Source organism: Lithobates pipiens, unplaced genomic scaffold, assembly GCF_037356315.1.
Source record: "Lithobates pipiens isolate NorthernLeopardFrog02 unplaced genomic scaffold, aLitPip1_a1.2 Scaffold_25, whole genome shotgun sequence".
In the NCBI taxonomy this organism is placed as follows: Eukaryota; Metazoa; Chordata; class Amphibia; order Anura; family Ranidae; genus Lithobates; species Lithobates pipiens.
In genome coordinates, this window is record NW_027507787.1 from 14,220,747 (window position 1) to 14,244,808 (window position 24,062).

Sequence of the window (24,062 nt, forward strand, 5' to 3'; positions counted from 1 at the left end):
TCTATAAGATTTTCTGCTGATTTTTTCCTTCAGATTTACCAAAACCATGTAGTGCAAGGGCCTGCCTGATTACATACAAATCAAAACTCCTAAGGTTTAACCTCATGATATATGGATATTATTGGTAAATCTGAAGGAAAAAATGTTGACAGCAAGTAAGGGAAAAATCTTCAGCAGGGACACAGAAAGTTAATGGAGGCGCCAACACTTCCCCATACTACAGACAAAATGTTTGTATTACTGTTGTATCTCTCTGTTGTTTTGGATTTTCCCCTCACTTCCTTTCCCAGTGACAAGACTGTCATCGAAAAAGGAAGCAAGGTGAAATCCCTCAAGGAAAAACAATATATTTATGACAAAGGTTGTAGCAATGTCTCATTAAAATCACCAAAATAGGTTGGACCTAGTTGTAATATAGAAGAGCAGTCTTTGTATTATTAGAAGGTACAGTATCTGTTTTTTGTTGCATGGACTTTAATTGAAATGTTTATGTGAGGCATGATAGTGGTGTGTAAGTTATGACTTCCTCTTATTGGAAAACAAGATAACATTTACTTTGAAGATTGATTGGTATCTTGTGTGGAATGACCTGGTCTGCACTGAACCTTCTCTGTTATGGCTGAAACACGTCATGTTTTCATTGCATATTTATGTTTGGCCCTTATGCTTAAAATTATATAAATATCCATGCTAACTGCAGAGTAGTTAAGTATAATATTAAACCCTGTTTTATGGGCATACCTGGAGCATTATGAGCAATATAGACAAATAAGCCCGGCCTATATCTGTTCCTTATGCCCTTTTATATTGTATAAATATATATTATACATACACATATTTGGCCAATTTTTTGACACAATCTAATTAACCTATCAGCATGTCTTTGGAGTGTGGGAGGAAACCGGAGTACCTGGAGGAAACCCACGCAGGTACAGGGAGAACATGCAGACTCCAGGTAGATGGTGTCATGGTCGGGATTTGAACTCTGTTGCTGCTAGGTGAAAGTGCTAACCACTACACCACTGTGCTGCCCTTAGTACATATTGTATATGAGCTGAGAACTAACTACAGTAATGCAGATGTTTAAGATGGGAAAACATAAAAGTTCAAAGGGTTTGAATATTGCAACTACAGTTTGTTGAGATCCAAGAGGACAAATAGCATGACAAGTAAATTGGATAGATTTAGAAGATGTAACATATGTATGGTATTTAAACATAATGAAAGTCATAGGAACATGGAGGAATTTACCATACATCATGATAGCAAGAAATATGAAATCAAAGATTTAATTACCTGCAAAACCAAATAAGTCATCTATAGCATACTGAGCCCTTGCAGAAAGGTATATGTCAGATGTACTAAAAGATAGCTGTGGGTTAGGATCAAGGACCACTTAGCAATATTTTTGTGGGAAGCTTGAAGCATCTACTTTCAAAAATGTTATAATTGTCCATATTAGTAGCCTGAAGGGATCCTTATTTGGGGGGATAACGGTTGTGAGACCAGACTGAGGAGTTAGCAATTAACAGTATTCGTAAAAATGACAAGCCAAGACTCCAATTGGATTTAGGAGCTGGACACAATATCCCCTAAAAGTTTAAATACCGATATTACATTTTTTTGCATTAGAATAGATAGAGAAACTTTTTAGTGACCTTATGAATGGTTTTATAATTTTTTTTTTAATAATAAAGTATGGTTGTATGAAATTTAAGAATCAATTTGATTATTCAAGGGTTAATCAGAGGTGGAGTATCCTTCCAATTTAAAGGCAGACTGCACAGCTATCCTTGAGAAAGCAGATAGACGTTTCCTGTCAAAATGAGTCAGGGTGATGCTGTGCTGCATTCAAACACCCGAGTGATGTCACTTCTTGGGTTTGTCGACTTAGGTGCACTACTCAGATGCAAATAACAGGACGGACAGGGGCACCTGTTTCTTTACCCTTTATGCAACAGTAAACTAGCTAGTGCAATTGTACAAGTGAATTTTTTTGTCTATAAATGTTAGTACATATTCATAATGTCTGCAATAGAGAGTTATTAGCCTTATTTAGCCTTGTAGATGTATAGTTTATATCCTTTAACTAAGTGGACTGTTATTAGTACCTTTGTACAAAATTGGATACATTTGTAGCTCCTGGACATCCTGAGAAAAACAAGTGAGTCACATAGCTATGTATCATTTGTGGTTTTAGTTTAATTAGGGGATAATTCTATATACTCTATTTGAAACTGAAGCTATAGCACATTTGATTGTATTTCTGTTGGTTCTGTTGTAACCTATAGCAATGATAATAACATATGTACTGCATCAGGGCTGCATCATTGGAGAGTGTGGCACACAATTATTGCCACCTAAAGCAACACTCCTGCTAGAATTTTCTCTTTTAGAACTTACTCTTGTTTTACTGGTCATGACATGACTTAACAATTTGTAAATAAGTGATGACCGTGGTTTTTATAATGATGGAAAAAAAAGTATGACCAATAAGTACAGTGAGGCAAAAAAGTATTTGATCCTTGCTGATTATGTACGTTTGCCCACTGACAAAGAAATGATCAGTCTTGGTAATGGTAGGTTTATTTTAACAGTGAGACAGAATAACAACAGAAATATCCGGAAAACGCATTTCAAAAAAAGTTATCAATTGATTTGCATTTTAATGAGTGAAATAAGTATTTGATCCCCTATTAACCGCTTCAGCCTTTTTACCCCCTTCTTGACCTTTTTACCTTGACCTTTTTTTACCAACTTTTTACAATTTGGCACTGTGTCGATTTAACTGACAATTACACTGTCGTGCGATGCTGTATCCAAAATAAATTTTAACCTTTTATTCCCACAAATAGGGCTTTCTTTTGGTGGTATTTGGTCACCTCTGCATTTTTTCTTTTTTTTTTGCACTATAAACAAAAAAAAGTGACAATTTTGAAAAAAATATATATTTTTTACTTTTTGCTATAATAAAGATCCACATTTAAAAAAAAAAATGTATTTATCAGTTTAGGCCAACATGTATTCTTCCACATATTTTTGGTAAAAAAAATTGAAATAAACGTATATAAATTGGTTTGCGCAAAAGTTATAGCACCTACAAAATAGCGAATAGTTTTATGGCATTTTAATTTTAATTTTTTTACTAGTAATAGCGGTGATCTGTGATTTTTATTGGGACTGTGACATTGCGGCAGACAGTTCGGACATTTTTGATACATTTTCAGGACCACTGACATTCATACAGCGATCAGAGCTATAAAAATGCCCTGATTACTGTGTAAATGTCACTGGCAGGGAAGGGGTTAACACTAGGGGGCGAGCAAGGGGTTAAATGGGTTCCCTTGTTAGTGTTTCTAACTGTATGGGGATAGGACTGAGTGGGGGAGAAGACATATCATTGTTCCTACTTAGTAGGAACAAACTATATGTCTCATCTCCCCTGACAGAACAGGGATTTGTGTGTTTACACACACAAATCCCGATGCTGGTGCACACGATCATGGGTAGCCAGCGGTGATCGTCCCACTGGCCACACACTTCGAGACCCCCACTATGCAGCGGGAGTGCGCAGCTCCTAAAAGGAACGACATACCCATACCGTGTTTTGCTCAGTGGTGCCATTCTGCCACAGTAAATAGATGTGAGCCAGTCAGGAATTGGTTCATCAGATTTCTGGCTCCCAGATATCTTCTATACAGGTAACGGGCTGAGATTAGGAGCACTTTCTTAGCCTTGGTTCAGATTGGAGCGATTTGGCATGCGGTTTGACATGTCAAATGCTATGCCAAATCTGCGGCAATTGCCGACAATAGCACCGTTTCTGTACTACTTTTGGCAAATTCTGGGTTCAATTTCCATTAACATCTGTGCAGCGATCCGCATTAGTGTCTCTGAAATCGCCCCCGAAGTTGGGACTGAAATGCGGGAATGAAATTGTGCAAGTTCAGCTGAACTCGCACAGTTTCATTCCCGCTGTCAGTGTGAATCTGGGCTTAAAGCTTGTTCAGCTTGTTACCTGTGTAAAAGACACCTGTCCACAGAAGCAATCAATCCGATTCCAATCTCTCCACCATGGACAAGACCAAAGAGCTGTCCAAGGATGTCAGGGACAAGATTGTAGACCTACACAAGGCTAAAATGGGCTACAAGACCATCGCCAAGTGGAGTTTCAATAATCATGAGAACGGTGAGAAATGAGCCCAGAATTACATGGGAGAATCTTGTCAATTGGGACCATAGTCACCAAGAAAACAATTGGTAACACACTACACCATGAAGGACTGAAATCCTACAGCAACCGAAAGGTCCCTGCCAGCGATCCGAATTGCCTAGATGTGAATGGAGCCTAAAAGGAGAAGCCACCTCAGTGCCTCTGCTGCCTATATACTCAATCTTTTGTGTCTATTGATGAATGTGACTTTGTGTTAAATTAAGAGATTTGTGGCATTTAATCTGTAAAGCTAGGTATACAGTAGTAAAATTTTGAATGAAAATCCGTACGAATATTCTTTCATTCATTCAAACAAACAGTAAAATTTGAAAGAAAAGTTTTAATACATTCGAATGTTGTCCAAAAGTAGTTCAAGATATCTTTTTCCTTTAATATTCAGTTTTGCAATGAATGGACTTGCTAAAAACATGTACAGTCGAAAAATTTTTCATTCCATCGCCTTTAGATTTCCCCATCACTGTGGTTGAAAACTAATGTCAATTTGACCCAACTAATGATTAGAAAAATTAACAAACCTTCTTGCATCATTCTTACAACAAAAAATGAGGTACGACATTTTACTAGTGTATATTTCTAGATTGTAAGCTCTAATGAGCAGGGCCCTCTGATCCCTCCTGTATTGATTTGTATTGTAAGTGTATTGCCTGCCCTCATGTTGTAAAGCGATGCACAAACTGTTGGCGCTATATAAATCCTGTATAATAATAATAATACCCAGCTTTATCTAGTTTACCCAGCCTTAACCAGTTTACATTAGTGCTGGGCTGTCATGCTATAGGGCCACTTCACTCCGAAAATAGCACAGGAATGCACAGTGCATTCCTTTGCAGTTCACAGACAGATCTGTGCTGTGCGATTTCAGCCCAGTCATTTTGAATGGACTGAAATCATACCACACCAAACGTAGCACATGCACTACTTTCGTAAACTCACTGCAACCAGATTGCATGGTACTTCTATACCATGACATCCGGTACAGACAAATGCAGTGCTATTGAGGTGTCATTAACCACTTCCCAACCGGCGCACAACGATATACGTCAGCAGAATGGCATGGGCAGGCAAATTGGCGTACAGGTACGTCAATTTGTATTTGCCGCCCTGTCATCGCGTACGTGCCGCCTGTGGCACATGCGCGTGCCGGTCGGGACCCCTGTGAGTCTGGTCGTGGGTCCCGCGGACTCGAACCCCGCGGGGATACCCGCGATCATCTCACGGGGAGGCTGGACGGGGAGATGCCGATGTAAACAGCATCTCCCCGTTCTGCCTAGCAACAAGTGACACTGATCTCTGCTCCATGTGATAAGAGCAGAGATCATGTGATTGGAGCAAAGATCAGTGTTCACTAACACACAGCGCAGCCCCCCACAGTTAGTAACACGCCCCTAGGGCACACTTAACCCCTACACTGCCACCCCCTGGTTAACCTCTTCACTGCCAGTGTCATTTACACAGGAATCAGTGCATTTGCTGTATAAATGACAATGGTCCCAAAAATGTGTAAAAAATGTCAGATGTGTCCGCCATAATGTCGCAGTCACAATAAAAATCGCTGATCGCCACCATTACTAGTAAAAAAAAAAAAAAAATTATTTTGTAAACGCTATAAATTTTGCACAAACCAATCAATAATCGCTTATTGCGATTTCTTTTACCAAAAATATGTAGAAGAATACGTGTAGGCCTAAACTGAGGAAAAAAAAGTTTATTATAGTAAAAAGTAAAAAATAATGTGTTTTTTACAAAATTGTTGCTCTATTTTTGTTTATAGCGCAAAAAATAAAAACCGCAGGGGTGATCAAATACCACCAAAACAAAGCTCTATTTGTGGGAAAAAAAGGACGTCCATTTTGTTTGGGAGTCACGTCGCACGACCGCGCAATTGTCAGTTAAAGCGACGCTGTGCCAAATTGCAAAAAGTGGTCTGGTCTTAAACTAGCAAAATGGTCCGGTCTGAAAGTGGTTAACTTAATGTTGATACCCGTTGCAGATTGCCTTTGCAGTGCGTTTTGAACATGTGGGAAACACACACGGAACATGGGTTTCCTGCACTGCATTCTGGGGTGAACAGGCCCTTAAACGCTGAGCGTTGTGCTTTATCCACCATGTTAAAATCATGCAAGAACTCTTTCCTATATACAGTAGTTTTAGAACACTACACCTGATTGTCTAAGTCAAGTTCCCATACAGGTGAAAGTTCCTCATTTTGTGACCTTCCATACAAGGAACATTTCCAAGGTAATAGTGTAACCAGCAGCTGTCACCCAGAGCAGGAAGTTTATCAGCCTGTCTCCAAGGTGTACATGTTCCAAACCAGTCAAATGAGCATTATGTTTGTAGACCTAAGTAAACATTACATTATTGATGTTATTTGAGATACAGTGCTAATAACTTGGTGGAGTGATGATTCCAATAACCACAGAAGATTAAAAAATGAGCAGCTAACTTAAATTTTCTATTTAAGTCTTTCTTTTGTATACAACTTGCTCGTTCTGTTTTATTCATTTTGTTTCTTGTTCAAATAACAGATGACATATTGGACATCATGTGTGAAAACCAGAGCAAAGTGAAATGACAATAGTGGGGGTTATCTACTAAAGGCAAATCCGCTTTGCACTACAAGTGCACTTGGAAGTGCAGTCGCTGTATATCCGAGGGGGACATGCAAGGAAAATAAAAAAACAGCATTTTAGCTTGCACATGATTGGATAATAAAATCAGCAGAGCTTGCCCTCATTTCATATCTACCCCTCAGATTTACAGCGACTGCACATCCAAGTGCATTTGCAGTGCAATTTCACAAGTGCAAAGTGGATTTGCCTTTCGTAAATAGCCCTCATTGTGTCTGTGTGGTTGTAGACTCCAATGCCATAAGCACAAGCAATCAGAACACTTGTAAAAAAAGCGTTTTGGTCCCCCTCGATATGCTGGTGCTGCTAGCTTTTTGTCATAGCTACCCCCCCCCCCCCTCTCCATTGAAATAAACATGTATACATGAAGGAGCTGAACTTCTAGCTGTATGGAACTCTGTTCAGTGCACTAAAAATGTCTGAGCTTTACGAGTGTAGAATGACTCCGGATTTCAGACCAACTTAATGCATGAGAAGGAGGATGGCTGTTCAGACTGACTGATATGACCACCACATATTTGTGCATAAATACAAGTATGCATCTTCTGATGGCACATGTATATGTGGGGTGCAGATACTCCTGACAAGGGATTATGTCTGAAGAACATTAGTGAACATTGGGGAATAAACTGTTCATTCTGAAAGTCTGGAACAGTTGGTTGCAGGTGTTACAAACAACTTAGCCTGAACAACTGCTATCATAATTTGAATCAGGGGTATCTATGAAATGCACAAATGGTTATCTGAAGGGCTGCATCCTGCATGGTTGACCTATGATCACACTTCTTTTGCTGCCCTCAGATCCCTTGTTTCCATATTGAATAGTGCAAACTTGTTTATTGTGATTTTCAGCTGAAAGAATTTGAAAGCTTCAAGATTTCCCTGATCTCTCATTGCTAGCAGCTTTGATACACTTTTATTTTTTGGAATATTTTTTGTTTAAGGTAGGGTGACCAGACATCCCTGGTTTCCAGGGACAGTCCCCGGATTAACCTCCCTGGCGGTACGATTATTTCGGATTTTAGGTGGTAAAAGCGGTACCATTATTTTGCATGAACATTTGGCGTTTTATATTGTAGTCCTGCAATTCTTAGGAATAACTCTCTTAAATCTGTCCAAACCAGAGTCTAGCAGACATCCCGGGTATGATAAAGTTTGAAAAATTAAATCATAAATTATAATATAATAAATAATTATAAATAATTGTACCAAATAATAATATAACAATAATAAAAATTATTCAATAATGTAATCAAATCAAAAACACTGAAAATTTTCTCAGTTGCAGAATTGTCACTGTCATTACTTTTCAGTATTTGATGACGGATCTCCCCACAAATCGCTATCGCTCAATTCTGCGAGTGATTCTAATTTATTATTGCTGTTTTCTAGCTGGTCTAAAATCATTTTTGATGTACAGTGACAGTTTTGGTTGCTATGGGCAATCTCCAGTTTCCAGGCATAAAGAACAGTTTTTATTATATAAAACTGCATGCAGGACACTGGGCAGACCACTAGGGACAACGGGGATGTGAAATATTTACATACAGCAATGTAATCTGTAAGATTACATTATACTGTATGTTTACTGTTTGTTTCACTTTTTGAATTTGGAGCCGATCTCCGTGCCCGTGCGTCGCAACGCTCGCAGGGAACGGAGATCGGCGATGTAATGCATCGAGCGAGACACGGCTCGCTCGTACAGCGGGGAGACAACGCTGGATCCAGGGGAGAAGGTAAGTAAACCTCCTCCTGGATCCAGCGATGCAGTCCCGAGTCTGACTCGGGGATACCACTCTTGGTATAACAAATCCACCCCGAGTCAGACTCGGGAATACCGTCAGGGGGGTTAAGGACACTGTCCCCGAACCAAGTCTGTCCCTGATTTTGTCCCCGGATTGGATTTGAACAGGGGTTGGGGCAATTTCAAAGACAGTCAGTGCAGAATTTAAAAACAAATCAGAATTACATCCCCCCCCCCCCCCGCTCTGTCCCTCCTACTAGCTTAGGGGGTGGGGGTGTATTTTTTTCATGATCTGTGCCCCTTTCTGATGATCATGTGCTGGTCAGAGCATAGAGAATATTTCTTCAGTTTCAGGTGCATGCCTGTTCCGCTCCTGCTCACATGTTCTTCTGCCTTGGCTCAAGTCCCGGCCAGCCACCTGCCCATCTCCTTGCCTTCCCTGGCGGAGTGATCTTCCTCTACTCCCCACCCAGTAGTAGCCGAGGCCTGGAGAGTAAGACTTGACAGGCTGTGAGGCGCTGGGCAGAGAGTCGCTAATTGCTGCCATTACTAGTTAAACAAAAATATGTCCCCGGATTTCATTTAAAAAATCTGGTCACCTTAGTTTAAGGAGATCATGAGACAATGGTCCGCACATGTATTTGTCTAGCATCTGATGGTGAGGTAAAAGTCAGTTCATAGGGAAGTATAATCTCTTAGCCCTCAATGGGGGAGCCTAAGCCAAAAAGGCTGCAGTAACAAGCATTGGGCGTTCTGACAACAAATGAAAATGCAGCATGTGTGACATTTTCCTAATGTGCCCAGTTTCAATAGTAGCAAGAAGAGGCACTTTTCTTGCAATCACTGCAGAATGCATGGAAATCAGGCTGGTGTAAGTAAACCCAAATGGACAGTTGAGATACTCAGTCGCCATTGCTTCCACTATCCATAGTTATAAGGCAGTTCTAGCCAGATTGGGGAAATCTTTTGTACAAGAGATTTTTCCACAAACAGTAACGATCTTATCAACTAGAAAGCTTGTTCTTTTGCAGAATTCATATGCAACGATGTCAGGTAATATTGAAATTATGCTTCCAGGTACAGGAAATGTACATGTGTGACTATACCATGGTTCAACCAGAGATGCAAAAATTGACATGCTTAAAGATGGTTTCGCTGACATCAAATGGCTGAAACATTCCAAAATTACTGAAAGATTATTCTGCAAATAAGCTTTTGTATGAATGATCTATTTGGAGACGGATAGTTATTTAAAATTTGCCCATTTCTCTGGACTTCTGTCTTATATCTGTGGGTGGTCTATGGACACCTGCATTGATCTTGGATATAGTCACATTGGGCTTTATAATTTTAAAACTGGAGAGTCCAAAATCTGGTGCAGTTTTACATAAAAGCCAATCATCTTCAAGTTCTTTTTTTTAGTTAAAGCTTAATTGAACAAGCTGAAGCGAAGAGCTGCTTGGCTACCATGCAGAGCTGCACCAGATTTTGTACTCTCCAGTTTTAGTAAATCAACCCAAAGTATTTTCTGGTGGTGTACTCATGAATGCCATGAAATTAACGTATTCATTCTTATACCACTAACAGCAATAGTTCATCAAAAGCACGCTCAGGTTCACATGGCCGGATAAGCACTTTTTTTCAGTTTTAAAGCACATTTCAGCATTTGCAGTCAAATTTGAGAAAACCCCACCATATGCTTCTTAGGTGTTATAGTATTTACATAGCATACCATCAAATCATTAAAAATATATATATTTCTCTCCTTTTATGTCTTTGAAGAGTAGGTGTAATGGTTGATTGTAAGCATTTCTGGAGAGTCTCAGAGTGGTTCTGTCTATGTGTTTAACCCTTTGTTAGGACAGACAGCATCAAAGAAACATAAACAGGCCTACAATGGTTTATAGCATGTTTTAAAAAGACGTACACAAAAAAAACTAGAAAATAGAAAGAGGTTTCCTCTAACACTTTTCTGTGATATACTAACAGAGAAAAGCTTATTGATATCTGTGCTCGGGTGCTTGGTGTACATATTGTTATCACTGCATGGAAAAAGGCCTGGGGCTGGTATGTCATTGACGTGTTGTCAGCAACTTCACTGAGAGGAATTCCTCACATCATTTGAACAAACAGTCGGTTCTTTATTTTTATCAGGTGAGGATGCAATGACAGGCGACACGGACAAGTACCTTGGACCACAAGATCTGAAAGAACTGGGGGATGATTCTTTACCTCAAGAAGGGTATATGGGCTTCAGTATAGGAGCCAGATCAGCCAGGTAGGTCTCTTTTGTCTATAAATGTCATAATCCATATTTTACCATTGTAATACATTTTTACCATCTTTTCTTAATTTTTCCGTTCATGCAAGACTCTAAATTCATAAGCAATGAAACTATAAGTATACCTGTGCAAAACTGACTTTTTCTGTTTGATCTGGGCATCTATCGTGTCTGTTCATATTTATTTTAAAAAGTGTAATTGTAGTTGGTGTATTGGAGTTTTTGTATTAGTTTTCAGTGGTAAGCACACATACAATAGTAATGGATTAGATTGTATTTCTGAATTAAGGAAACAAAACTGTGATTAGAAACTGCGTCCTTTATATTATGTTATCACAATTAAGTCCAAAATGCTAGCATCTGCTGCAGTGCAGTGAATTATATTCAGGCGGTAAGATGTGTTTATAGTATGGCCACTTGAATAGCCCTGGCTACTTTTGCTATATAAACCCATATAAAGTCATAATAATAAGATACATACTGTACATACAGATGCTTGCAGGCAGTGGTGTAGCTAAAACAGTATGGACCCAGATTTACTCTCTCCCATTTACTGTACCTTTACCAATTTACTGCCCTACATTATTAAAGTAGTAAAAGCTTTTATTAGTGTTATTAAAAGGTTTTTTTTAAGGCCCCTTTCACACTGAGGCGCTTTGCAGGCGCTAGAGTGCTAAAAATAGCGCCTGCAAAGCGCCCTCAAACAGCTGCTGCTGAGGGCTTTCACACTGGAGTGGTGCGCTTGCAGGACGCTGAAAAATGTCCTGCAAGCCGCATCTTTGGAGCGCTGTAGGAGCGGTGTATATACCGCTCCTAAAGCGCCCCTTCCCATTGAAAACAATGGGGCAGTGCTCCAAACCCGCCTGCAAAGCGCCGCTACAGCGGTGCTTTGCAAGAGGTTTTAACCCTTTTTCGGCCGCTAGCGGGGTTAAAACTGCCCCACTAGCGACGGAAAAGTGCCACTAAAACAACGGTAAAGCGCCGCTAAATATAGCGCCGCTTTACCGCCAGCGCACCCAGTGCCTCAGTGTAAAAGTAGACTTAGACCCCTTTCACACCACACCACCGATAGCGTGGGCAGTAAAACGGCGCATTTCATATGGATATTCTGCGCTAGCGGCCAAGAAAGGGTTAAAACCACCGGCAAAACGCCGCCATTACCGTTATTGCGGTATTACAGCGCTGCCCCATTGATTTCAATGGGGAGCAACGGTGGAGGAGCGGTAAACACACCGCTCCTTCACCGTTCCAAAGAAGCTGCTGGCAGGACTTTTCCCTGACGTCCTGCCAGCGCACCGCTGTAGGGTGAAAGCCCGAGGGCTTTCACACTACAGACAATGGTGCAGCTTCTTCATTGGCTGACAGCTGATCACATGGTAAGGGGACGGGAACGGCCCCTTACTTGGATGGGTGATCACCCGAGTCTCAGTGACTCGGTGATCACAGTGTGCGGATGTCAAGTGGTTAATGGCATCCCAGTCTTAGTCCGTAGGGTTCAGTATTGCTTCAACTCTTCTGGGAAGGCCGTCCACAAGGTTTAGGAGTGTGTCTATAGGAGTGTTTGACCATTTTTCTAGAAGCACATTTGTGAGGTCAGGCACTAATATTGGGCGAGAAGGCCTGACTCGCAGTCTCCACTCAAATTCATCCCAAAGGTGTTCTATCAGGTTGAGATCAGGACTTGATCAGTTTCACTGCCTTAGTGATTACCACAGTTGTTTCATCTGAGGGAGTTCCTCAAAACATGACCTGTTGGGGCGCCTTGAGGACTGGAGTTGAGAAACACTGCACTAAGGTTCTCTAAAAAACTGAGGGCTTCACAGAACAGCTATATTTATAGGGAGATTAAATTACACACAGATGGACTCTATTTACTAATTAGCTTTTAGGTGGAGGCAGGATGAGCTTCCTTAAAGAGATGAGTTTTCAGGGATCGTCTAAAGGCGGACAGAGTCTAAAATAACCAGATGGTTTGGGGTAGGGAGTTCCATAAGATGATAAAGGCTCTGGAGAAGTTTTAGAGGTAAAGAGGGAGCTACAAAGCAAGAGGCCTTTGGAAGAGCAGAAGTGATGATATGGATGATATTTTGAGACTAGGTTGGCGATTTAGCTTGAGTCAGAGTAATGGATGGCTTTGTATGATGATAGTATTTTGAGTTTTATTTGTTGAGTGAGTGGAAGCTAATGGAGGGATTGGCAAAGACAGGTGGTGGAATGTGAGCAGTTGGTAAGATGTTTTAATGGCCTTGTTCTTGAAAAATGAGTAATCGCTTTTTGCGCACACACTCTCCTCTTGCCTGTGAAAATCTTTACATTTTGAAGATGAGCAATTATCAAATTTCAGTGATGCCATGTTATTAGAGTAATCCCACAATCCTAGTGTAATCCTATTTATCATTTATTTAAGAATGCACCATTATGTTCCTATGAAAATTAAGGCAAGGATCAGTTAATGAGCATCACAAACATGAGCCCTAATCTCTAAGCTTCAAAATGACTTCAGTATGGATTGAAACAGTCATGTGATCACGTAGTCATGTGATCTGCAGTTACAGCTTCACCATTAAAGTTGTTGTAAACCCTAGAAAAAAAAAAGGCTGCAAGACAAAGGCATAAACTAGCTAATTATGAATGACTTACCTGAGATCGAAGCCCCCACTGCGGTGCGCGTACACAGCACCAGCCGGTGACATTTCTGCCTGGAGCTACTTCCGGGTATCGCGGCTCCAGCGCTGTGATTGGCCGGAGCCGCGATTAAGTCACTCCCGCACATGCACATGCAAATACAGGGGATATCTCCTAAACCGTATGTCCTATCAAGTGTAGCTACAGGTAAGCCTAATTATAGGTTTACAACCACTTTAACAAAAGTACTTAAGGGTCATTCCAGCATTATGGTGTTTTCTGTGACTATTCATTGTCTGCATGTCTAAATTTAATTTTTAACATACAGTGGACCTTTTACTCACTTTTAAGTCTGTGTGAATAAATGGCCAATCTGTCAATATACTAGAAACAGTATCATTTTTAAATAACCTCTCCTTTTTACCTTTAAAAAGCCATGTCTGAACTAAAGGCAAGTGACTTTGCCTGGGCTGAATTTTTTGTCATCAGTCTTCTGCAGTCAGGAGGAAGCATTTCCTCAGTCTCCTTTTCCACGGGAATCAGGCTGAAACATTTTAACTTAGAATGCCACAAGGTGACAGGGTGCAGCAGGGAACTTATTTGTGCCAGACATGTGAACACAGCCAAAATAAAACCTCTCTAGCAGTACACACTAAACTCAGCATGTGCAGAGTGACTCCATAGACTATGTGTTATTAGGAAATTATTAGGGAACAGTGGAAGGAGGGAAGGATCATCAGAGAAACCAGAATCAAGCAGCCTTTTTACACAATGTGTAGGATTTACCCCTTAGGTTCCACAGTGATTATACCAAGCATGCTTTGCTGCATATACAGACTGATTTTACTGCTGTGGGTTTAGTAACACTTTAAACATTGCTTAGACTGCATGACCTTAACATGAAATACTATATCTGATGCTAGTTCCACTTATATTTTAAAGTGGAAACATACCTGAAAATACTTTGCTGAACCTTTTTTGTGATCATCTCAAAGTGCTGCTTAAGTCTAGGCAACACAAGTTTTGCTGTTACCTCTATGATCCCGAAAAGCATCCTCTGTATCAGGTTTGAGATTACTTTCTTTTTTTTTTTCAAATAACATTTTATTCAATATTTTTGCAATACACTTGAGGCAAAAAAAGAGGATCAGGAGTATACAGTATACATTACCTCTGTTAAGACTAACACAGAGAAAAAATAATACCAGCATAAACAATGTTATCTGTAGTCATTAAGTTCTTCACTGATCACCGTTAACTAGATCGTTATTTGTTAATTTCGAAATGAGGAGCCTATATCTAGGTAGCATATAGTCATCTGCAGCTGTGCGTGCACAGGAATGAAAGTCACAGGAATACTCTTGGAGAACTGGAGAAAAGAGAAGAGAGAGAGGAAAGAAGAGGTAGAGAGAGGTCATCACCAGAGTGGTCTCGCCCGTCTGTTCAGATCTGGTCCTCCCGGAGATTCCAAGGATTCCACACTTTGTCATGCGCCTCCAGCCTGTCCCGTATCCTGGCGGTCATCTTCTCCATCAGCTCCACATCCCTGATTCTAGCGTGTAGAGCGCCAAGGGTAGGGGGATGTTTATTTTTCCAATTTAGGGAAATAAGACAGCGTGCCACCATTAAGATGTGTTGGGAAAGTTTCTTTTGGGCTGCGAACAGTTGTGGATGGGGTATACCTAGTAGAAAAGTTTTGGGGGTCAGGGTGAATTGTGTGTCTAGGAGGTGGGTTGGAAGTTGCTGGCCCTCTTTCCAGAAAGGGATGATCCGTGGGCACTTCCAGTAAATATGGAAGAGTGTGCCTTTGTCCAATAGGCAGCACCAACAGCAGTTGGAGGTTGAAGGGTAGATGGCGTGGAGGACATCAGGGTCATATACCAAAAAAAAGTATTTTGTATGCGTTTTCTTTGTATAAGGTGCATAGGGAGCTCTTGGCAGCCTGTGACCATATCATCCGCCATTGTTCCATGGGAATTTCCTCATTGATGGCATTTTCCCATTTGAGCATATATGCGTGTTTACCTTTAGATTCCATAGGAAAGGCATTTATTATTTTGTAGATGTCTGAGATCAATCCCTTTTGGGCCGTGCCTGCCAGGATTACGTTTTTGAAAGGAGATAGAGGAGAAAATTGTAGGTCGGGTGGGATGGTCAGGGCAAAGTGACGTATTTGTAAGTAGCTATAGAACGCTTGACGGGGAAGGTCAAATTTAGCCTGGAGATTGGCATAGGGCAGTAGCTTGCATTTAGGATCCACCAGGGTCCCAAAGTGAAAGAGGTTTCGCGTGGCCCAGGGATAGGACATTTGATGGGTAAAACTGTCAGGCACCTTGGGATTACAGAAAAATTAGGTTAGAAGCGATCTTTCAGATGACAGCATATGTATCTTGGAAATCATGTGCCAGAGGTGTCCCAGCTGAGACATAGAACTCAGTATACATGCAGGGGGGCCTCCGCATCCGCACTCCAGAACAAGCTGTTAGGGTGAGTTGGGGCAAGCCATATTTTTTCAATTTCTGACCACTTGTTATAGGATCTTTGGGTGAACCATGAGGCGACCGCACGCAGTTGGACTGCTTGGTAATATTTAATAAGGTTGGGGAATGCAAGGCCCCCGTCCAAGCGTGAGAGATTACTTTCACTGTGCTATGGAGACCTTGACTTTCTGGCTTGAAGAATCAGCCACATCTACCCCCTGTCCAGTTTAGAGTCCCTTATTGAGAACTAACTTAATTTAAGTACAGACATTTAATCAAAAACAAAATATCATTTGGGGTGGGGCAACCCTTTACAGTTCAGAGACTGAATGCTTGCAGTTTTAGTCATGCAAAGTTTAGTTATGAAAATAATCTGTGTAGGTTGATCCTACTGGCCTTCACCCATGCATAAAAGTTCTCGATGACTAGATCTGCATAAATGGATGCTGCATTCTCAGTATTGAGTCAGACAGCTGCCTACACTTGATCACAGTTTATGAAAGGTTGGCTTGGATTTATTTTTCCATAAAGACCATATGAAACCTCCGCCACTCAAGCATTTTTAATGTTATTTTTGTTATGACAAATTTGCCTTTTCAGTCAGTACTTCAGAATTGTAAGGTTCCAGCCCCAATGGTTCTGATAAATAGGAAAGCACCCCATGCATACGTAGAATATGCACAAAAGATACATATGTAAAACAGAAATTCTATAATAAAAGCATATTTACTCATTTTTCCATTTTAGTGTTAATTTTCTGTGTGTTTAGTTTTTACTATAGAAACCTAGATCCGTACCAACTAGTTTGGCAGGCAGAAGGATAGAGCCTTACAGGATAATATAGCTCATGATTTTGCATGGCTCTGGAGGAGCCCAACGCCCATCAATTTATCAGGATATTACACTTTACATGTGGAATTCAGGCCTGTTAAGACTCTGTGGGCTGAGATATTGCTGTCTGTACTCTCTGGAGTTTTACGAACACTCACACAGCCTCACATTCTCTGTGAAGCTTATTCAAAGCCTGAAACAAACAAGGCAGTGTGTTTGCAGTGATTAATGTCTGTATTTTGGATTATGGTGCAGTTTGTTTTCTGTCCGGCAAATATTCAGCTAATAAAACTTTTTAGAGTTACAGCCCCCCGCAATTTTAAAAAGTGGCCATTTTGTGTAAGCGTATCTTATGGTAACTGGTAAAGAACACACCTATGTTAAAACAGATCAGTTCCAAGTCTATAGCAGCAATCTATTGCTAATTTCATTGCCTTTTGGTTCTCCCACCTGCTGTTTAAATGTATTAAGAGCTAAAAAAAACAATATGAACCTGTATTATTGTGAGACCAGCCAAAACAACAAAGCTGTTGGTTCGGTAGCCAACCTAAGGTGCCTACATGGGTTCTAGGGGTTAGGCACCCCTTCAAATGTGACTGGCTGCTCAGGCATTGAGCACTGCTTTGTGGCAACCAGTTGACATTGTCGCAGTTTTGTATTTTAATAAAAAATTTTAACTTAAGTTGTTTTAATTGGCCATAGGACATCAAACAGTAATCCATATATATGTATGATTTAACTTAATTTTATTGATTCTCAGATATACATGTAGAATGAATTTGGAAGACTTTACGTGCCTTATTTGCTTAGCACATACAAATGGCTCCATTATGTTACAGTAGGTGTACTAATCTATCTTCCAAACTGTGCCAACCAAAGGTATCTGCTGTGGTCTGCCTGAAGTACTCCTATAGCTTGATCATTCCCCTCCTCTGCCAAAAGCATCAGAATTGGGAGGTGATAATCTTGCTGTGTGGATATACTGTATGTATATAATATAAAATAATATTCTTTTGAATTGGTGGCCTTAGTTGAATATGTCATGGGTTCTACAGTTTACAGATCTGAAATGATTTAAATATATACTTTCAAATATCTTTTTAAAGCTTATAACCCTAGATCTGTAAAGAGCTTAATCACTTGGGCAGTACATACCTAATCATTTCCGATTATGCGTATTCATATTTTATCTTCTATTTTGGTGTTCTTTTGCTTATCAAATCATAGTCTACATGTTATATGCTTAGATTGGGGAACATTTTCCTCAACAAAATTTAAAAATGGTATATAAGTTTACAAACAAATGCAAATTAACTTGTGTATAACATGTAGATGTAATTGAACAGTTTGATCATTTCTACGTTTACATTTACTGCGTCTGATTTTTTTTTTTTTTATTCTTACTTTTTTTTTTTCCTCGGTCATAAATAAATTACTTTAAACTAGTCCAAAAGTCAGGTAAGAAAGCATGTAATTCATTCAACATGTTGCTTTTTTAACGTTTGCTCATTTTCATTCATATTGTGCTGTGGTGTGATTTTTATTTTCTCCATTTTCATCATCAAAAAATTGTCTTGATATGCTTTTTATGTTTCAATTACATTTATATACAATTCGGCACAAGCAGCCTTTTCTGTTTGCCCCAGAAACCAAACACTGGTATTATCAGCTGTTAGGTACAATCACCTATGCAACAGACAGGTATTTTGTGTGGATCCAATCTTCATGTGACCCCAAAGTGTATTCTTACCTGGAACTGTTTCTCAGAGATGGTAAAGAGACTAGAAACTATGAGGATATAGCACCTGGCAAACTATAATGGGACTTTAAAACCCCAATTGAAACTACAGTTTAAATCAACTAAATACATCCTAGGTGCATCAAAACAATAGGTGTTCAATGTCAGTTTATTTCTCAAGCAACTATAGCCTGAGTAGAAAGGCCTGTTTTCTGCCAGCAGCTGTAAAGGTTGATCTTTCCTCTTTGTGTATAAGCAATAGTCTCTCTTCAGAGATCTGAAATATTGCCTCCTGAGTCAGACCTATATCTCTGCAAAGCTCTTGGTCCCTCTTGATTTGTGAGCTCTGGCTTCGACAGACAATGTGTCAGATTTCTGCACAGAAATTATTTCTTATTCACAGGGAGCAAGGGTCCCACTTTGTAGCATGCTGGCAGGACACAGACCTTTCTACTCTGATAAGGTTGCTTTAGAAAGAAAACAAGCTGTAAGGCATTGAAGACCTTTTGTTATGATGCACTTGGAATATATTTACAGTGCCTTAAAAAGGTATTCATACCCTTTGAAATGTTCCACGTTTTGCCATATTACAACCAAAAACGTAAATGTATTTTTATTGGGATTTTATGTGATAGACCAAAACAAAGTGGCACATAATTGCGAAGTAGAAGAAAAATGATAAATGATTTTCAATATGTTTTAAAAATAAATATGTGAAAAGTGTGGCGTGCATTTGTATTCAGCCCTCTTTACTCGAATACCCCTAATTAAAATCTAGTGGAACCAATTGCCTTCAGAAGTCACCTGATTAGTAAATGGAATCTACCTATAAATATAGCTGTTCTGTGAAGCCCTCAGAGTTTTGTTTATAGAACCTTAGTGAACAAACTGCATCATGAAGGCCAAGGAAGACACCAGACAGGTCAAGGATAAAGTTGTGGAGAAGTTTAAAGCAGAGTTAGGTTATAAAAAAAAATTATCCCAAGCTTTTAACGTATCACAGAGCACTGTTCAAGCCATCATCTGAAAATGGAAAGAGTATTACACAACTGCAAACCTACCAAGACATGGCCGTCCACCTAAACTGACAGGCCAGGCAAGGAGAACATTACTCATAGAAGCAGCCAGGAGGCCCATGGTAACTCTGGAGGAGCTGCAGAGATCCACAGCTTAGGAGGGAGAATCTGTCCACAGGACAACTACAAGTCGTGCACTCCACAAATCTGGCCTTTATGAAAGAGTGGCAAGAAGAAAGCCATTGTTGAAAGAAAGCCATAAAAAGTCCAGTTTTCAGTTTGTGAGAAGCCATATGGGGGACACAGCAAACATGTGGAAGAAGGTGATCTGGTCAGATGAGACTAAGATTAAACTCTTTGGCCTAAAAGCAAAACCCATGTGTGGCAGAAAACTAAAACTGCACCCTGAACACACCATCCCCACCGTGAAACATGGTGGTGGCAGCATCATGTTGTGGGGATGCTTTTCTTCAGCAGGGACAAGGAAGCTGGTCAGAGTTGATGGGAAGATAGATGGAGCCAAATACAGGGCAATCTTAGAAGAAAACCCATTAGTTTGCAAAAGACTGGGGCGGAGGTTCACTTTCCAGCAGGACAACGACCCTAAACCTACAGCCAGAGCTACAATGGAATGATTTAGATCAAAGCATTTTCATGTGTTAGAATGGCCCAGCCAAATCCAGAGTTGAATACAATTGAGAATCTGTGGCAAGACTTGAAAGTTGCTGTTCACAGATGCCCTCCATCTAATCTGATAGAATTTGAGATATTTTGCAAAGAAGGATATCACTCTCTAGATGTACAAAGCTGGTAGAGACATCCCCCAAAAAGACTTGCAGCTGTAATTGCAACAAAAGGTGGTTCTACAAAGTATTGACTCGGGTAGGCTTAATAAAAATGCAGGCCACACTTTTCACATTTATTTGTAAAACATTTTAAAAAACATTTTTCATTTTCCTTCCACTTCACAATTATGTGCCACTTTGTGTTGGTCTATTACATAAAATTCCAATAAAATACATTTACGTTTTTGGTTGTAACATGACAAAATGTGGAAAATTTCAAGGGGTTTTATTAATATTTTTTTCAAGGCACCGTAGCTAATATAAACTGAAGGCTTGATTGGGCTTCAAGTTTTTCCCCAAGTTAAGCTTACACAATGGTTACCTCCACAGTGTGGATTTATAAATTGTTACAACCGGAGGATGTGCGTCAAGACTTGAAATAATTTGAAAAGGCATATAATATAAGCGTGTTGCATTGCTCCTCAATGCTTTGGCAAGCTAAACCCCAAAAAAAACTGCTGATGGACAGGCTGACTCATCAAATTTGTGTAGAAGAGAGAGTGCTTGTATAAAGTATACTGGCCAATACAGATTAAAAAAAATACATTGTAGAATAACATAGACTGTTAGAGTTTCCTAGGCCCTCCATTAAAGGATCGCAGCCCCCCCCCCCCCACCCTCAGGCTCAGTATCAGTGTATCCAAAGCCACACCCTCCCACTAAAACCATAAGGAGACCTTCTCTCGTCACTCATGGCCTTTGTCTAGATGCAAGATTCATTTGGGGCTTTCATTCTTATTACCCGTTGTCCCTAAAAGTTCCAACCAATGTTCAACATACGATGGCCTTGCACTAACAAGCCAATTCTGACAGGCTTTCATTTCTTATTACATGTGTCCTTCTCAGACTCTGCCACTGAAATCTTCATACAGATCATTGTTAATTAGCTGTAATAAACAATTTATTTGTGCTGTTAACTTCATATGTTCAAACCGTCTTAATGCCATTATTTTGCTACTGCTCCGATGAATTAACTTTGAACTGCATGTAGTCTTTTTGGCTGGAGCGAGGGTGTCTTTGTGGATGTTTGGTTTGAACTGGATTTGGTTTGTGTTTTAGTTATAGGTTTTGGTTTGAGTTTTGCCTTTCATGTACCTTCCAGGGTTCAATTTGAAATCAAACTATTCTGTAAAGTTGGATGACAAGAGCTTGAATACAGCTATATCTATGTTTTCCTTTGTAAGGCTCACCAAAAGATAATGATTATCTCTCACATTTATAATATCAAAATAAAAATGATTTAAGCTCTTTCCTACTTGCATTTTTCTGAGCTCACCATTTCTATGTGTCATTGATCAAATTCATTTTTATCATATTCCATGTTGCCCTGGAAGCTGCATTCATTCTTCCTTTGTGTTTTTTTTTTTTTCATCCATTTCATTGTCATCTGCGTGTACTGTGGTATATTGTAAATGCAACAACAGCCTCCGCTCCTTCAGTTCGGATAGGTCCTACACATTGAACAGAAGCTCCTTCGCTCGAGACAGTATGATGATCGAAGAACTCCTTGCGCCTTCAAAGGAACAGGTATTTATCCCGTTTTTATCCTGAAAGCTGATATGAACATTGTAATGATGATGACATCTGCAGTAATATTCCTAAAACTAGATGGTTGGTTAGGGTAATCTCAATATAATAAGCTGCCATTTAACTTTTTAGTTATTTCATAATAAATAAAAAAAATGAACATTTATCTACAGTACTAAAGGAGCCCAATCATCTCTGAGCTTGACCTTCTTGTTTGCAATTCTAAGCATGTACTTACTGCTTTGTTAACCACTTCAGCCCTGGAGCATTTGGCTGGCCAAAGACCAGAGCACTTTTTGCGATTCGGCACTGCGTTGCTTTAACTGACAATTGCGCGGTCATGCAACCTGGCTCCCAAACAAAATTAACGTCCTTTTTTCCCCACAAATAGAGATTTCTTTTGGTGGTATTTGATCACCTATGCGGTTTTTATTTTTTGCTCTATAAACAAAATAAGAGCGTTGATTTTGAAAAAAAAACACATTATTTTTTACTTCTTATAATAAATATCCCTAAAAAATATATAAAAAACATTTTTTTCCCTCAGTTTAGGCCAATACGTTTTCTTCTACATATTTTTGGTAAAAAAAATCTCAATAAGCATTTATTGATTGGGTTGCGCAAAAGTTCTAGCGTCTACAAAATAGGGGATAGTTTTATGGAATTCTTATTACGATTTTTTTTACTAGTAATGGCGGCAATCCGTGATTTTTATCATGACTGCGACATTATGGCAGACACATCGGACACTTTTGGCGCTATTTTGGGTCCAGTCACATTTATACAGTGATCAGTGTGGTCCAAAATGCATTGACTGTGTAAATGTGACTGGCAGTGAAGGGGTTAACCAGGAAGGGGCGCTGCAGGGGTTAAGTGTGTCCTAGGGAGTAATTCTAACTGTGGGAGGGAGGGGCTGTGTGTGGCACAATACTGATCACCACTCCCGTGACCAATGACAGTGTCACTAGGCAGAACAGGGAAATACTTGTTTCCCCGTTCTTCCTCTCAGTGAGACAATCGCGGGTATCCCCATGGACATCGAGTCCGCTGGACCCGCGGTCAGACTCACGGAGCTTGCGGCAGGCATGCGCCTGCTATCCAAGCCTCCACAATACAAGGCATGCACCTGCTATCCAAGCCTCGACAGTACAATAACATGATTTCGCTCAGCGGAGCCAACTTGCTGCAGTAAAACTGCAGCAGCTGGTCCGCAAGCGGTTAATCACGAAGACCTCAGCATACAATAGCAGACGATGCCTAGCAGCTCCATCAGTTCATCCCTTTTGTTCCCTTGCTTCAGGGATGTGGTGTAAAAATAAAATATATTTTAATAGATTAAATTGTATCATTCAATGTTAAGTTAACTAGAGATATTCTTATAACATCTGAATGTTTCTCCTGCCCTCAAACTAGTACTCAAATAACCTCAATGGCCACAAGACTTTCCTACACTAAAATTTAAAAAATGTTTGTCCCTTGTAGTGGGATGAATGCATTTATTAAATAAAACAAGGGTTGATTACAAAAGTGTTAGGTATTTTTCACTTTATAAAGTCAATCAAGTTTGTAAAGTCAATGTTAACTGAGCCTAGTAAGTAAGGTGAAGAAGTATTCACTAGAAATACCCAATCATGTGCAAGGAAAAAAAAAACTAGATATTTTCATGCAAGTGATTGGGTGACTAAAGTGAACACAGCTCACAATATTTATTAACCACTTCCCGACCGGCGCACCATGATGTACATTGGCAAAATGGCACGAGCAGGCAAACTGGCGTACAGGTACATCCATTTGAAATTGGTGCCCTGCCGGTCGGGACCCCCGTGTGTCCGGTCGCGGGTCCCGCGGACTGGATCGCCGCGGGGATACCTGTGATTGTCTCACGGGGAGGCTGAATGGGGAGATGCGAAAGTAAACAGCATCTCCCCGTTCTGCCTAGCAACAAGTGACACTGATCTCTGCTCCCTGTGATTGGAGCGGAGATCAGTGTTCACTGACACACAGCCACGCCCCCCACAGTTAATAGCACGCCCCTAGGACACACTTAACCTCTACACTGTCACCCTCGGGTTAACCCCTTTACTGCCAGTGTCATTTACACAGGAATCGGT

At 40.1% G+C, this 24,062-nt stretch overlaps 1 protein-coding gene across 46 annotated transcripts in view; it reads left to right on the top strand.

Moving 5' to 3' along the window:
• Window positions 1-24,062, top strand: part of ANK3 (ankyrin 3) — a 906,473-nt gene that overhangs the window by 783,055 nt on the left and 99,356 nt on the right. For 39 of the 46 annotated variants that reach the window (XM_077454076.1, XM_077454078.1, XM_077454087.1 and 36 more), the window contains 2 exons: window positions 10,763-10,886; window positions 21,849-21,951. In XM_077454076.1, coding sequence (XP_077310202.1) covers window positions 10,763-10,886; window positions 21,849-21,951 — 227 coding nt within the window. The remainder of the gene's footprint in view (window positions 1-10,762; window positions 10,887-21,848; window positions 21,952-24,062) is intronic. The other 7 variants (XM_077454073.1, XM_077454081.1, XM_077454090.1 and 4 more) reach the window with 1 other exon arrangement.